The following is a 16,469-nucleotide window of genomic DNA, read 5'->3' as shown; positions in this document are numbered from 1 at the left end:
GTGTCACGGTGTCACTATCCATGTGGGGTCCCACTCTCACTATCTCCTGTGGGGTGCCAGTGTCACGGTGTCACTATCTCCTGTGGGGTCCCACTCTCACTATCTCCTGTGGTGTGCCAGTGTCATGGTGTCACTATCTCCTGTGGTGTGCGAGTGTCATGGTGTCACTATCTCCTGTGGTGTGCCAGTGTCATGGTGTCACTATCTCCTGTGGTGTGCCAGTGTCACGGTGTCACTATCTCCTGTGGGGTGCCAGTGTCACGGTGTCACTATCTCTTGTGGGGTGCCAGTGTCACGGTGTCACTATCTCCTGTGGTGTGCCAGTGTCACGGTGCCACTATCCTCCATGGTGTGCCAGCGTAGCACGTGCCATTTGCGCTATCTCCCGTGGCATGTTGGTGTGTGTGTCCCTGTGTCCCGTGGCGTGTCGGTGTGTCACTACTCCCTGTGTGTTACAACCAGCTTCTTCTCTGATCTTTGTGTTTAGTTGATTGTCCTTCCCCCGCACCTCCGATTAGCACGGTTGGCTACGTACGGTGCGAAAGAAGTTTAACGTACATACATATTCTACTGGAGCGAGGATGGAACGCTCCGCGCGTCTTCTGAGTGCGGGTGGCGGCGTGGGTGGCAGTGAGGGCGAGCGGTGCTGTGCATGTGTGCTCGTGGTTGTTCCGCTGTAGTTGCGTGGCGACCCCCCCGGAGAGGCTGCGGATTCGCATCAGTCGCATCCGTCTCCATGACTACGAGGAGCTGCGCTACCACAAGGACCGCCTGCGCGAGGCCTGTAGGTATCACCGTCTCAACACGCATCGGTGGAGTCACACCTGTACTCATGCCTCGCTCACACCTCCCACACACCTCGCTCACACCTCGCTCAAACCCACGCACCCCACACCTCGCTCGCTCACTCTTCACTCACACCTCCCACACACCTCGCTCACACCCACACACCCACTAACCCCCACACCTCGCTCACACCCACTAACCCCCACACCTCGCTCACACCCACACAGCTGCATGCCCGCGCGTCCCCGCGTGGAAATGAATCCCTGCTCTTGTCCCGTATGCGATGCGTCTCACACTCAGCGGTGCCTGTGGGAGTCATCGTGGTGCCAGGAGACTGTGACCTGGACACCTGCCGCGAGCACATCGAGCGTCTGCAAGAGGTCAGCTCCTGCTCCTCCCTCCCCTCCTGATGGGATTTGTACAAAATTAATTATATTTTATGCGGAGGGGCAGATATGGCATGGAGGTGTCGTAGTGTCCGCGTGTTTAACTTGTTATGGGGTGATGTGGTGGTGTTGCGAATGGCCCTGTGATGGTGGCGAGGGTTGACGATTGACACCGATCCCCACACAGGACCTCCCGGCTGCGGATGCGGCGCTGCCACGGCTCCCCGAGCACGTGCGTGACTCCCACGCACTTCACGAGCGTCACGGACCTCGACGCCGTGTGTCCCCATGCACATGACGCCGTGTGTCTCCATGCACATGACGCCGTGTGTCTCCATGCACATGACGCCGTGTCCCCATGCACATGACGCCGTGTCCCCATGCACATGACGCCGTGTCCCCATGCACATGACGCCGTGTCCCCATGCACATGACGCCGTGTCCCCATGCACATGACGCCGTGTCCCCATGCACATGACGCCGTGTCCCCATGCACATGACGCCGTGTCCCCGTGCACATGACGCATTGTGTCCCCGTGCACATGACGCATTGTGTCCCCGTGCACATGACGCAGTGTGTCGTGTGTTTAAATCGTGCCACTGTGAATCTGAAGCGTGGTCCACGTGTCACGAGTCTCATGAATGCCTCGCGCGTGTCTCACGAGATGCACCCGACACCGAGTGGAGTGTCGGGCGGCTAACATACAGCGAGGAGCACATTGGTGCACCGGCCATCCATCTCAGCCGGCCCATGGCACGTGACCTCCTGTCAGCAGCGAACTCAAAACGCACCTAGTCTGGCACAGGCGCTGGCGGTCAGGTCGCTGTTGGTGACGAATGGAGGCTGTTGTTGTTGCGTTCACGCAGGAGGGGGAAGGCAGGACGAGGATTCTCTCCTCGCAGAAACTCTCCCCCAAGTGGTGCTTCCTGGACTGTGAGGACAGCATTGGCTCACACTCACTCACTCACACTCTCTTACTCACACTCACACTCTCTCACACTCACACTCTCTCACTGTTACTCCTGCACTCTTTCACTCTCACACACTCACTCTCATTCACTCTCATCACTCTCATGCACACTCGCTCTCTCACTCACGCTCAAACACTCACACACTCACACTCTCTCTCACTCACACTCTCTCTCACTCTCTCACTCACACTCTCTCTTACTCACACTCTCACTCTCTCACACTCACACTATCTCACGTCACTCATGCACTCTTTCACTCTCATGCACACTCACGCTCAAACACTCACACACTCCCTCTCACATAAAGACAATGACCCCCCGTATTGCCTTAACAGGCTGTTGGGACAAGTGCTGTTAGCGAGCACCTATGAAGGCTGGCACGGCACACGAGGGGGGGGGGTGGCCAGCACCACGCCTGACCGCCTTTGTCTCCCCAGGGCTGATATTTACAAACCGCACCAGGGTACTCATTTAAGGCTAAGTTGACCTAGAGGAATCCCAGGACCAGTTCAAATATTCGCCACTGTTTTTGGAAATGAGCGGATTTGCAGTGTGGTGAGCTAACCATGCACCACTGCTCTCCACACTCGCACACACGCATTCTCACGCCTCTTCATCTCACACACATTGACTCTATCACTCTCCCACTCACTCTCACTCGCTCGCTCACTCCCACCACGGGGCGGTGATTGCGTGGACCCATGCAGTATCAAAACAGACGAGTGCCCCAAACTCCCTATGAGCGTTTTGCGGTTCGAATCCCGCAGGCCGCCCCGGTTAATATTGTGGTGTGTTAACATAAAACTCTGCACGTCAGTTGACGTCAAAGACCCTGTGATGCCATTAGAAGAGGAATAAGCTATTGTTTGCCGTTGTCATGGCACAAATCTGCCACATTTCTAAAATTACGCCGCAAACGACTCGAGTGGGAAGCGCAGCAACCCTGAATGAACACTCGAAATAAACACCGACCAGAGAGGGTACTGCCTGTCCGCCACAGTTGACTGTGCGGTGTGTGGCTCTGTTGGTGTGTCTGCGCGTGTGTGTTACCATCAGCTCCACCAACATTAAGCACCGACCTGGGTATGTTGTGCCATCAGACACTCCACCCCCACAGCTCCCAATTGGTGATGGGCAGTTTCCATACATGGGCAGGGTGCTCATTACCGACTCTGGTTTGACAGCAGAGGTCTCACTCCGAATCAGTCGAGCGGCATTATATTTTTAAATTCTTTATATTAAGTTCACTTGCTTGCTTGCTTGGGTGCTTACGACCGTGCAAATCTTTCGGTCGTTTTTTAACCCACTTCCCGTGATCCAATCGAGCTGACGTTTTGCACACAGACTCGTTGTGCGTGACAATTTATTTTCGTGAAAAACTTTTTCCATAACTTTACACTTTTTAGGGAAAAAAAAGTATATTTAATTACCAATTGCTTAATGGTGGCAGGCAATCATCTGACCCATAGGTGGCAGCTATCTCAAGCCAGAGGACGAGATGACTCTAGCCGCGACGCATGTAAAGGATTTATAGTGAAAAACTTTGTTTTTACGGGTTAATTTTTATCGGTTGCGTAACGCTGAAGCTACCTGGTCTGTTGCTCCACACGAAGGTTTGAGTCTTCTCGGCCACGGTCATGCCCTCCCTTCTGTATGCTTGCAAAACGTGGATCCCCCCCTAATGTAACATCTTCGCCAGTTAGAAACATTTAGGCAGGCCTGCTTACGATCCATCCTGGGTTTAACCAGACTGGATTGTGTGAGGAGCTCACAAATCCTTGAAAGATCTGGACAAAGTCATGTTGGTGAGCTCCTCCGGCAGGCAAGGCTGTGTTGGCTGGGTCATGTAGCCAGCATGCCCAGCCACCACATGCCGAAACAACTTTTGTTTGACCGGATAGACGGGGCTAAACGGGCATGGCACAGGCTTGAAAAGAGATGGACTTGGCGATGATGGTACCAGCAGTGTCAAGATCGGCCTCTATAGAGGAGGCTCGTGAAGGATGCTACTGGGCAGTTGGAGGCAGTCGCCCTCCAGCAACAACGGAGGGCAGAGGAGCGACGCTCACAACAACGAGCGGAGCGCCGGGTGACTAAAGCACAGCAAGTTGGCACAGTAGGGGGCACAGGTGGTGCATCAGCCAGTCATCTTAGTCAATCGACCCGTGGCACCTGGGTCTGCCCCGTGACCTCGTGCCAGCGGGCGTTCGACACTTCACGTGGCCTTAACATACACATAGCCTGGCACAAGCGCCGTGGTGACGTCACCGCCACTTAGCGGCGAATGGCGGTTGTTGTTGTGTGTGTCGGGGTTCGTGCGTGTGTGTGTGCCTGTGCGTGTGTACAGCCACATCAGCAGATCGATTCTTCCGCATCGACCGCATGCAGGTACGACGCGTGCGTCCTGCGTAAGTGGACCTCACACCCATCGTCACACTCACACGGAGTTCGAGTCACAGACTTTTAAAGGATGGACGAACAACGGCTTTGTTATTGAGCAGGCAGAAAGACGCCGCCTTCTTCAGCGTGTGGCACTTCCTCAGCTTTGGTTCAGCCAAGCCTGACTGCTGACGAGTTACCACATGTTGAAACGGTCCAGAGTGTTTTTGTGTTGAACCAATGCTGATGAAATGATGCACTCCCAGAAAGCCGTGTGACTGATGAGTTGTGTAAACATTTGTGGTTTTGTTTAGTGTGATGGGACAGATCTTGGAGAGAGGAGGATGATTGCCAGCAGTGTGTTGCATTCCTCATGGCTGATGATGTTGATGATGGTGATGATGGCGATGATGTTGATGGTGTTGATTTCCGCGTGCGTCCTCGCGACTGCAGGAGCAGCTGCACTTCCTGTCGGACATGTCGGCCGAGGAGCTGTTCGTGCTGGACCCGGAGACCCCGCGCCCGGCGTCCGTGTCCAGCGGAGCCGCGCCGGGCATGCCCGACCTCGTGGAGCCCTCTCCCGGGTAGAGCCCTCACCTCGCTGCCTCCCATTTCGCGTCCCTCGCGCCTCACCTCCTCCTCCTCACCCCTCTTCTGTGCCCTCTGTCGTGCGTGGCCAGGGTGCCGAGCCCCATGTCGGACAGCGAGCTCCTGCGCAGGGCGGCGCCCCCGTGCCGCCCTGCGCTGCTCTTCCCCGCGACCCCGAGCGGATCGCACTTCCCCCTGCGGCGCCGGTACCAGCGCAGCGCCACTCTACTCGTCTGTCTCGACGCATCCCAATCACCTCTTTTGTCAACATTCATATCCATGATCTCTCCCCCACCAATCTATACCTCCGGTAATTTGCATCTGCGCTCACCTTCATCGCTATCTCTATCTATCTCCATGCGTCTCTAGTCCTGGGTTGGTGTTCAGAGCGAGGGGCTGGTTAATTGGGGCAGGAGGCCGTGGAGAGGCAGGGGCGCTCCTGCGCGTAGCTGTGCACGCGGCTTCATTTCTCGCCGCGTTCCGGGCCGCTGGTAGCCCGGGGTAGTTGGCGCGCAACTTGTCGGAGTAGTGGTCGTCAGAGGGATATGTACTGGATGTGATGTGCCGGATACCGGAAACATGTATTGTTATTTCCAGCACTAGGCATTGCCCCACCCCCCCCCTGCATCTCCACAGGGCAGTTGGGTTCCACGTGCCCGGCGCACGCCGCAGGCTGTCCAGCGACGGCTGCTGCGTGACGGACCGACTGTCCCGGCAACACAGCGCCCCCCCCGCGCCCATGAAGGCGCTCACCAGGTGCTGCCACCGCTCACCACACACACACACTCACCACAAACCACATACACTCACCACACACACTCACCACCACCATCGCTATCACACACACCCGGGACTAATGCGTCTTTCATCTCTGCCAGGTTGGCCATGTCGACTGCTACGAAAGGTAACGCGCCCCTCACTCACACACAAGACAACGATCCCCCGTGTAGCTTTGACTGACTATTGGGGCAAGGGCTGTTTGTGAGTAGCGCCTTTGAAGGCCGGTCAACAACACGAGGGGGTGGTGTGGCCAGAAGTTGCGCTCGGCAACTTCGTTAAGAAAGCTCAACACACACGCGGATACGAGGAGGAACCTCGCGATAGCAGAGATGTGGTGCAGGCATCCGTGAGTGTCAAACCACACAGGGGTGTGTGCACAGAACACTCGGACTCTGCGCAATATGCAGCAGGAGTTCTTCAAAAACTCCACTGTGGTCTTCTTGTCCTAGGGCACCATCAAATAAATGTGATCAAATTTGACCGACTGACAGGGACAACAGTGAGACAGAGACGCACAGCTGTGTACTCCTCATGCACGGTTACTAGAGGCAGATTGTGCAGCAGTGAGCATTGGTGACTCTACTGTACTGATGAGTCGTAATAAGGAGGAAACCGGACTCCACTTAAATTTCGATTTAAAGCTTTCGTGACTGCAGGGATTCATCTTCTTGGTTCTTTCGGTAAAGTCACGTAGAAGGGAAATAATAAAATAATAAAAATAAAAAATAATAAAATAATTATCACGACGTTTCGGCCACAACGCAAGCAGCCGTCCTCAGGTGAAGAACAGGTCTGTCGGAAAGACAGCGTCTGACGCTGTCTGTTCTTCACCTGAGGACAGACCTGTTCTTCACCTGAGGACGGCTGTTTGCGTTGTGGCCGAAACGTCGTGATAATTATTTTATGATGTTTTATTTTTATTATTTTATTATTTCCCTTCTACGTGACTTTACCGAAAGAACCAAGAAGACGGACTCCACTTGTCTGTTTCATTGCCGTCTGTCCCTTTGTCACGTTGCTGGGATAAGTTTCCCTGGCGCGTGAATTTGCTCTCCGGGCTGAATGTCTCCTCTCTCCTCCTCTCCCGCAGCTCTGTTGGACGCCGCACGGCAGGGGTCGCTCGAGAAGGTGAGCGCCGTGGCGCCGTCACCGCACCCCGCACACCGCACCCCGCACCCCGCACACCGCACACCGCACCCCGCACAACGCACCCCGCACACCGCACCCGCACACCGCACCCCGCACACCGCACCCCGCACCCCGCACACCGCACCCCGCACCCCGCAAACCGCACCCCGCACACCGCACCCCGCACACCGCACCCCGCACCCCGCACACCGCACCCCGCACACCGCACCCCGCACACCGCACCCCGCACACCGCACCCCGCACACCGCACCCCGCACACCGCCCCCCGCACCCCGCACACCGCACCCCGCACCCCGCACACCGCACCCCGCACACCGCACCCCGCACACCGCACCCCGCACCCGCACACTGCACACCGCACACCGCACACCGCACCCCGCACACCGCACACCGCACCCCGCACACCGCACCCCGCACACCGCACACCGCACCCCGCACACCGCACCCCGCACCCGCACATCGCACCCCGCAACCCCGCACCCCGCACACCGCACCCCGCAACCCCGCACACCGCACACCGCACCCCGCACCCCGCACACCGCACCCCGCACACCGCACCCCGCACCCCGCACACCGCACCCCGCACCCCGCACACCGCACCCCGCACCCTGCACACCGCACCCCGCACCCCGCACACCGCACCCCGCACACCGCACCCCGCACACCGCACCCCGCACACCGCACACCGCACCCCGCACACCGCACCCCGCACACCGCACCCCGCACACCGCACCCCGCACACCGCACCCCGCACACCGCACCCCGCACACCGCACCCCGCACACCGCACCCCGCACACCGCACCCCGCACCCCGCACCCCGCACACCGCACCCCGCACACCGCACCCCGCACACCGCACCCCGCACACCGCACCCGCACACCGCACCCCGCACACCGCACCCCGCACACCGCACCCCGCACACCGCACCCCGCACATCGCACCCCGCACCCCGCACCCCGCACACCGCACCCCGCACACCGCACCCCGCACCCCGCACCCCGCACACCGCACACCGCACCCCGCACCCCGCACACCGCACCCTGCACACCGCACCCCGCACACCGCACCCCGCACACCGCACCCCGCACACCGCACCCCGCACACCGCACCCCGAACCCCGCACCCCACCGCACCCCACCGCATCCCGCACCCCGCACACCGCACCCCAAATCCCGCGCCCCGGACCCCACCGCACCCCATCGCACCCCGCATCCCGCACACCGCACCCCGAACCCCGCACCCTGCACCCTACCGCACCCCACCGCTCTCCGCACTCCGCACACCGCACACCGCACCCTGAACCCCGCACCCCACCGCCCCCCACAGCACCCCGCACACCACACCCCCTCGCAGCCCTGCGCCACGCGAATGGGGCGCGCAGTGGGTGGGGCACGGTCATAAATTTGAGGAAGAGCCCAAGACTCGGAGACCCCAACAATAACGATGATGACGACTTGCACGCGTGATGCACCCGGGGAGGGAACGGGAGGGAACGGAAGGGAGTTAGCAAGGGAGCGAGCGAAAAGGAGCGACTCTCCCACTCGACAGCACACTCGACGTACCCACTCGCCCACCCAATCACTCGCCTACCTGCTCACCTCCCCTCTCTCACGCACTCACCCACCCACCCACTTGCTCGCTCGCCCACCCACCCACTTGCTCACTCACCCATTCACCCACTTACTCATTCACCCATTCACCCACTTACTCATTCACGCACCCACTTACTTACCCGCACACTCACCTACTCGTGAAAGCATGGCGTAGTGGAGGAACGTGTTGAGGAGAGAAAGCGGAGAGGGGGAATAAGCGGAGTTCCCTGGGAAGTAAGTTGCAGAGCGTGCGGGCGGCGTAGCGGCCTAAGTCCTTGACCAGGCAGCGCAGATTGGCAGAGCGGTCAAGGGAGTGGGCTGGGCGGTGTCCGCCGTGGGCAGGAGGCTGAGCGACACTGTCGTCTCTTTTTTGTTTCCAATCGCATTCGGCTGTTTTCCCTTCAAAAACCATAATCTCTATCATGACACATGTTGGTACGCTTCTATAAACAATTTCGTTTATTAAAGCTACCGCCGTAACATTTCTATTTCACATTTTTGTGATCCAGAGATAATATTCTTCGAGAAGATAATTTATAGCATTTGCAACCCCGCGTGGTACCGATTAGACATGTTTTCAGCCAATGGCCCAAAGACTACCCGCTGTCTCCTCCTCCTTCTCCTCCCGTGCGTCCCGCCAGCTGATCGATGCCCACTCGCGGGGGGCCGACCTCCTGGCCCGTGACTCGGAGGGGCGCAGCGCGCTCCACCACGCGGCCGCTGGGGGCCACCGCGACCTCGTCAAGCACATCCTTGAGACCGGTCCGTTCTGCCAAGGGTCACCGTGGCCGTGTTTTGCTTTGCTCGTGCTGAGCACGGCTTTTGGAAAAATCTAACAAAGGCCAAAGTTATTTCCGCCACTCAAATGAACATTGAGGAGGTGATCATCTTCTGTTCAATTCCCTTAGGCAGTTCGGGAAATTCCTCATTCCTTTGGTGGGGAGTGAGTCTCTTCATGGGACAGTCAGCATTGTTGACTGCTTTTGGAAAGCTGAACATGGTAATGAAAAATGAAGTAGCGGTGAGCCTTGAGGTGACGGTGTTTAATCCGTAGGTGCCACGTGGTTCAGAGACGCGACAATTTACCGGAAATGTCCAACAACTGAAGTGTGCAGAGAAGCACGGAGAGATGCACGCTGAGAATTACATTGAAGGGTGTGACGGGAGTGTGGTGGTAGTATGTGTGTGTGGGGTGGTGGTAGTGTGTGTGTGGGGTGGCAGTAGTGTGTGTGGGGTGGTGGTGGTGTGTGTGTGGGGTGGTGGTGTGGTATAGTCGTGTGGTGGTAGTGTGTGTGTGGGGTGGTGGTGGTGTGTGTGTGGGGTGGTGGTGTGGTATAGTCGTGTGGTGATAGTGTGTGTGGGGTGGTGGTGGTGTGTGTGTGGGGTGGTGGTGTGGTATAGTCGTGTGATGGTGTGTGTGTGTGGTGGTGTGGTATAGTCGTGTGGTGGGAGGATCATGGTGTGCTCGCAGCGTTCGTGCTGTGGTGGTATGGTGGGAGTCTGCGTGATGCGGTGAAATTGGGGCGTGCTGTTTTTGATGCGCTGCTGTATTTCCAACAGGGCCCCTAGAGCTATTGGATGAAGCGGAGGCTGACACGTGCGTATACACAGACACACGCACGCGTAATGTTGTGATATTGCAATGGTGTTATGGTCTCATTTGATGTGCTGATGCTGTGATGCGTAATGTTGCTATGATGTACTTCAATGTTGTGATGCGTGATGGCGTGATGAGTTTCCAGTGATGACGATGATGAAGATGACGATGTGTCGCGCAGAGGGAACACCGCTCTGCACGGTGCCGCTGCTGGGGGGCACCGCACCGTCTGTTACTTCCTGGTAGAGGCCGGAGCCTCGCTGCTCAAAACCAACTCCAAGGTTCAATCCAGTACCCCACCCCGACATACCCACTCTGCTCACCCCCCCAACATACCCCCTCCCTCCCCACCCCCAGCATTCCCCATCCCTCTCTCCCCACCCCGACATACCCCCTCCCTCTCTCCCCACTCCCAGCATTCCCCTTCTCCTGGGACGGTGTGCCTCTGGGAGCTCTCTCCATGTTCATCGCCAATTCAACACTGAGGTAGCCCAATGGAAACAGAAACGGCACATCATCGTTAATCATAGAGTGATGCATAGGTTAACCGATTCTTATGCTCGCGGTCTGTGCGTGGGATCTAGTGGGCGAATCGGTGGTCTTGTCGGGTGTCGATGCTGTTCATTTAATTGTCACGTGACCCCTGCAGCCGCTACAGATGCTATTCATCCACCACGATGGGAAATTAAATGATCGATTATTGCAGCAGAATGTCATCCCGACTGCAACGACGAATCACCAAGGAAGAGAGGGTGAATCATTCCATCCCTATTCATCATCGGCATCCTCAGCAGAAATTATCATGTATTTATTATCTCCTTTTCCTAGGGAAACCGTATCGAGTCTGAGTACTCTTCACGTGAGAAGAACTCGGAGATATCCCGCCCACGCGAGGGGGTTACACTAAACCTCCTCACAGATAGATCCAACACATTGCTGACACAGTCCAAGCCGACAACACCTGACCTGGCGTCCCGACGCAGTCTCCCATCCAAGTATTAACCATGGGACCTTTTTTGGCAGTATCAAAGTATGAAAAATAAGAGTAGCGTTTACCCTCTCTGGCAATACAACAGGTGTCAATGTGTTCAAACACCAAATAAATCCCTTTCGCAAGGACACAAGTCTGCATTAAGCACACGTGCTTGCGGTAAGCATGCACTGGTCGCCTTTTGGTGTTTTCTGGTCTAACATTGGTGCAATTAGGCCATGAGGAAAGCTGCCTCTGGCGTAGGTCAATCCGTCTCAAAGACAATGCATATTTGATCAGAGCATGTTTTCTCTGCATGTTCACCGCAAGTCCGTGTGGTCAATGAGAACTTGATCAAGATATTTGGTGTTTGAACATCTTAGCACCCCCTGTTCTATTCTTCAAGTATTAACTGGGTCGAACTCTGCTCAGCTTCATATATCAAATAAGTTCGGACACATTCAGAGTTGGCTTTGTGTAAGCACTGACCCTGAGCAGGATGCGTGACCTTGTGAGGCTGCAGCCGCTGGTAGTTGCTTGCAACTCGGCCGTCTTGCAACTGAATCGCCCATGTGGTCGTCTCTCCAACCACCGCTTGCTCACAGTAGTGCTCGACTCTGCTGTCATCTGGTGGTATCTGGTTGTAGAGTACAGACAGACTCAGCTTGGATGCATTCATCTGCTCTGCGATTTGTCGCCCGAATTTACATCGCGTGGGCATTTAGACGAAGAAGTCGCAGGAGATTATGGTTGCACAATACAAAGAAGGATTTGGGTTCGCCGACCAATCGCTTGAATTTGCTGGCACTCGTGCCGGTGCCGCTGCAGGGGGACCTGGCGGGAGATGTGGCGCGTGAAGCCGGGGAGCTGGAGCTCGCCGCCTTCCTCGAAAATCGGCAGCACCAGCAGATGATCACGCGCGACGACCAGGAGACGGCCGTGTGAGGACCACCGTCCACCATCACCAACGCCACAATCACCGCCACCACTATCACCGCCACTTTGACTATCACCTTGACCACCAAACTTTCCGTCATCACCTCGCGGCCCCAGCAGCCGACATTAGCGCAACCGTCACCATCGTGAGCGCCACCAGCAATGATAGCACCAGCTCCACCAGTTCCACAAACTCCACAAGCAATAACCCAGCTCCAACAGTGACGCCACCGATTTCACCAGTGCCACCCGCTCAGCACGGTGGCCCCGCGCTGCTGCTCGCTGGACTTGCCCGGTGTTGGGTCCCGCGCCGAGCCCCGCGGGCGAGTTCTTCCGTGGAGCTGAGATTACTTCTTCTGCAGTCGCCGCGGCAGTGAAACTCCCGCCCGCCCGCTCATCTCACGTTGATTTATCATCCCCGCCGCTTCTTCTCCCTGACTCCCCCCGCCCCTCCCCTCCCCCGGCCGTGTCGCCGTGTCTTGTACATTCGTGAACCCCGATCTCGATCCCTCCTGGGTCTGACCATGAAACGACGATGATCTCTACTGAGTGCGTCCAGGTGACCAGCCTGGTGGCGCTCTCGTTGCCTCACCCTGTCCCCCCCTCCCTCCCTCCCACCACCCCCGACTCTTACCGCCAACAGCGCTCACCTCCCCCGTGCTTCCTGGCGCACCGCGCCACGTGCCGTGACTGCATGACTCCGTGACCTTGCGTGACCCCCCCCCCCCCCAGTGCCGCGTGTGTGTACATACCGAGGGAATGATGGTCGTGCTCGTTTTGCATATTGTGCGTGTGAAACATCTTCTTGAGATTTTAAACTCGACATTTTATATATTTCTGGCCGGTGATGATGGAGGCTGGCGTCGCGTGGAGTGCGTTTCTACGGTGGGCGGCGCGCGTCCGTGGCCGCGCGCCGCGCGTTTCTAATAAAGCGACGCCGTGTTTACAGCTCCGCCGCGCTCGCCGCCCGCGTGTCCTGACTCCAGCCTCAAGAACACCGACGCAAAGCCACCTTCAGCACGACTCTATCATCAGTAGTAGCAATAACAATGTCGCCTTGTAACACTGCGTCACCGCCGCACATATTTCGCTCGCTCTCGTAGAGAGGATAACTCGGAGGGACGCGGATGAACCACGGACAGACGGTCTGCGGTCCTCTATATATGAAGGTGTTACCAACCAATTAATGAGTGTTTACTTGTGGGAGAAAACTGGAGCACTCGGAGAAACCCCACACGTGCGAGAAAGAAACTGTCCTGTACAAATGGAACAGGTGAAGTCCACATGTTGGCGGGTCCACCTCCTCTACACCCACGGGAAGGGAGTTTTGCAACGTGTGTGCTCCACCAACCTCACTTGTACCTCCACAATGCGGGATTACAGGCCGCCACGTGCATAACCACCACCACTGCCCAGCTAGGAACTCGAGTACATGGCGCATCTGTTGCGGTGTTGCGGGTCTAAGTGGGGGAGTGGGATTGGGCGAGGAGAGGAAGGAGTTTGAGTCATGGATCTGCTCTCGATTAGAAACTTACAGAAGACGAGAAATTATCGTGACCCTGAGGCCCCTCGCGATGTTGGTTTGTGTTGCTTCCTCAATTCAGAGGGGCCATCTCGCTTCACCTGTCCGCCAGATCTTGTGTCACTGTCCCCTACATCTCTCTCCACTTGCCCCCCACATCTTGTGTCACTGTCCCCTACATCTCTCTCCACTTGCCCCCCCCCCACATCTTGCGTCACTGCCCCCCTCACCTCGCTTCACCTGCCCCGCGCTATCCCGGTCGCGAGGCGCCGGGCTTGCGCTCGGCTCCCGCAGCGGCAGCGCATCAGCTGCAGGGACGTGCGCTTGAACTCGCGGATGCAGAGCGCGTAGCACGCGGGGTTCACGGCGCTGTTGACGTAGCAGAGCCAGTAGCCCAGCTCCCAGGCGGCGTGGGGCACGCAGTCCGTACAGAACACGGCGAGCAGCACCATCACGTTGTAGGGCGTCCACGTGACGATGAACGCGAGCAGCACGGCGGCCACGGTGCGGGTCAGCTTCCTCTCGCGCCGCGCCCGGGCGCCGCCAAAGCTCCCACTCCGCCGCGCGGCGCCTGCACCGCCTCCCCCACCCACTCGGAGCCGCGGGCCGCCACTCGCCGCCTCTCCGCTCGCCTCTCCGATCTCGCTCGACAAACGACGGCGGCGCGCGCGGCGGCACCGCGCGGGGGGGACGCGAGGCGCCGCTCCCGGGCTGCTCCCGCCGTCGACGTCTTCGTCTCCGGAACCTGGGCTGAGTTCGCGGAGGGAACTTCCCTGACGAGATCTGCAATCCATCTGTGCGGCGCCGTCGTGCCCAGCCGCTCGTAGCTCCAGCCGCGCGCTCGGCGCTGCTCCCTCCGCGTCGCGTTCACTCGCGGCGCTCTCAGCGCTGCGAGAGCGGCCACCTCCAGGCCATTGGAACAGCACCTTGGCCGAGGCCATGAGTCTCACTGGGCCCTGCGGCCGCTGCTGAGGCCGCTCGCCCGGCTGCACACGGCACCTGCTGGCGCGCACGATGTAGAGATAGAGGATGCACATGACGGCTACGGGCAGGTAGAAGGCGGCGATGGCTGTGCCCAAAGTGGCCGCGGGGTTGGAGAAGAATTGGATGTAGCAGGCGTCTTCGGGCACGGTGCGCACGCCCTCGACGAACTGCCAGAGCACGATGGCCGGGGCCCACAGCAGCAGGGATAGCAGCCAGGCGGCCGCGATCGCGATTGCGGCGGCGCGGGCCGTGCGGCGAGCCGGGTAGGTGTGCGGCCGCGACACGCACAGGAAGCGGTCGCAGCTGATGATGAGCAGGTTCATGACGGACGCGTTGCTCGCCACGTAGTCGATCGAGAGCCACAGGTCGCACAGCGCAGCGCCCAGCGGCCACGCGCCCCGCCACACGTACACCGCGTACACGTTCATGGAAAAGGCGCCGATGATGAGATCTGCGCACGCCAGGCTGAAGATGAAGTAGCTGTTGACCGTCTGCAGCCGGCGGTTGACGCAGATGGAGATGATGACGAGCGCGTTTCCCAGCACCGTGAGCAGGCTGAGCGCGCCCGTGCCCACGAAGATGAGCGCCGAGCGTGGAGCGGCCGAGAAGGTCGCGTTCTCCGTGAGCAGAGGCGGTAGGGACACGGTCTCCATCCCAGAGTGGCCACTCACTCCCGCGCACGCGCGGCGCAGCGAGTGGTGCAGGCGCGCATTGGAGTCCCCTCTCAACCAGCCAGTGGGTACAGGCGCGGGCAGAGGGCGTCGGCAGAGCAGCGCTGCTTCTGCTGCTGCTGATTATGATGATAACTATAATCTTACGTTTAATCTGGTTAGCTGTCCGGAAAAGCCTCACTGGTTATCAATACTCCTTTCAGCAGGGTCCTACTGCATTAAGTTGTTGGCTAATTCCATTAAAAAGAGGTCCGCTTCGCGTGCGAGGAAATCGGAGGACAACCGAAGAACCCCGACGCAAATATGAGGAGGGTAACACGGAAATCCGCACATATACACTCAATAATCTATGTCTCTCCTGAAATATCTTGCCGCCTCGTAGCCAAATCTTACAACACGTGCTATCCGCAGGCAGTCGCTGGCCTAAGAACGAACCACACTCGAGCCCACTTGGCTTCGGAGATCTCCAGACCGCGGCGCGCCTTCTGGGTGATCCGGTGATGGCAGGGCTCTGTCGGGCTGCTGCCGAGTGCGGGAAAACTGCGCGTGGGCGCAGTGTGGCGGGCGCGTGGCTGGTTTATGCTTTTCATGGTGCGGACTTTGGGCCTCATTGCAATAGTGAGAAACTTAGATATTTGGGGTTTAGCCAATTATGCAACTGCTTGCATAACACGGCCCTCGCACAGCCTGCCTAGCTCTCGGTGGCAACACTCGGGAATGTTGTAGCTGGAGAATCGGGTCCCGCGCCACCCGGAGCAACGGAGTCACCTTGACGCCGTGAAGATCGGGTCACTGGTTTCCATCGAGGAGGGTGAGACATTATTCGGCTTATTCGAGTCGATGTTCCCCTGTTGAAATTTAAAGGCGTTGGTCATTTTCCAACTTTCCAAACCAGAACAGTTGTTTCCTGTAACAGGCACTTTACTATAATATTTCACCTGCAAAATCCCTTGAGATGAAACATTTCGTTAGCGAGGATGTCCATGTCGATATCCTCCAGAGATCAGTCGAGCGGATACCCTATCGCCAGGAGTGGTGTGGCGCAAATCTTTACCTGTTTGAAAGTTATTAAACTATCTTCAGAATACCGGTGATGCGTGTCTCCTTCACGTGTCCCTCGTCAGACTGAGCGAGCTGCATTTGCTCTTGTGAGAAC

At 58.0% G+C, this 16,469-nt stretch overlaps 2 protein-coding genes across 3 annotated transcripts in view; one reads left to right on the top strand and one right to left on the bottom strand.

Moving 5' to 3' along the window:
* LOC144936605 (diacylglycerol kinase zeta-like) overlaps nucleotides 1-13,084 on the top strand; it is a 39,081-nt gene extending 25,997 nt beyond the window's left edge. The window contains exons 21-34 of one of the 2 annotated variants that reach the window (XM_078863834.1): nucleotides 681-784; nucleotides 1,087-1,166; nucleotides 1,360-1,404; nucleotides 2,040-2,106; nucleotides 4,492-4,532; nucleotides 4,977-5,107; nucleotides 5,204-5,317; nucleotides 5,748-5,867; nucleotides 5,990-6,015; nucleotides 6,982-7,019; nucleotides 9,275-9,395; nucleotides 10,194-10,230; nucleotides 10,412-10,511; nucleotides 12,029-13,084. In XM_078863834.1, coding sequence (XP_078719960.1) covers nucleotides 681-784; nucleotides 1,087-1,166; nucleotides 1,360-1,404; nucleotides 2,040-2,106; nucleotides 4,492-4,532; nucleotides 4,977-5,107; nucleotides 5,204-5,317; nucleotides 5,748-5,867; nucleotides 5,990-6,015; nucleotides 6,982-7,019; nucleotides 9,275-9,395; nucleotides 10,194-10,230; nucleotides 10,412-10,511; nucleotides 12,029-12,145 — 1,141 coding nt within the window. In that variant the 3' untranslated portion in view covers nucleotides 12,146-13,084. Of the gene's footprint in view, nucleotides 1-680; nucleotides 785-1,086; nucleotides 1,167-1,359; nucleotides 1,405-2,039; nucleotides 2,107-4,491; nucleotides 4,533-4,976; nucleotides 5,108-5,203; nucleotides 5,318-5,747; nucleotides 5,868-5,989; nucleotides 6,016-6,981; nucleotides 7,020-9,274; nucleotides 9,396-10,193; nucleotides 10,231-10,375; nucleotides 10,512-12,028 lie in introns of both variants that reach the window. The other variant, XM_078863833.1, reaches the window with a different exon arrangement.
* An 810-nt stretch (nucleotides 13,085-13,894) lies between these two features.
* LOC144936604 (muscarinic acetylcholine receptor M4-like) lies at nucleotides 13,895-15,295 on the bottom strand. Its single transcript, XM_078863832.1, has one exon. The coding sequence runs from the start codon at nucleotides 15,293-15,295 to the stop codon at nucleotides 13,895-13,897; it is 1,401 nt and encodes a 466-aa protein (XP_078719958.1).
* Between the last annotated feature and the right edge of the window lie 1,174 nt (nucleotides 15,296-16,469).

The sequence above is a fragment of the Lampetra fluviatilis genome, chromosome 16 (assembly GCF_964198595.1).
Source record: "Lampetra fluviatilis chromosome 16, kcLamFluv1.1, whole genome shotgun sequence".
NCBI classification, from domain to species: Eukaryota; Metazoa; Chordata; class Hyperoartia; order Petromyzontiformes; family Petromyzontidae; genus Lampetra; species Lampetra fluviatilis.
Note: the sequence above shows the minus strand (reverse complement) of the source record. Positions and strands in the feature narration are given on the sequence as shown.

What these genes read in the sequence shown, in the direction of transcription:
- LOC144936604 (XM_078863832.1), bottom strand. Translation starts at nt 15,295, where the DNA reads ATGGAGACCGTGTCCCTACCGCCTCTGCTCACGGAGAACGCGACCTTC.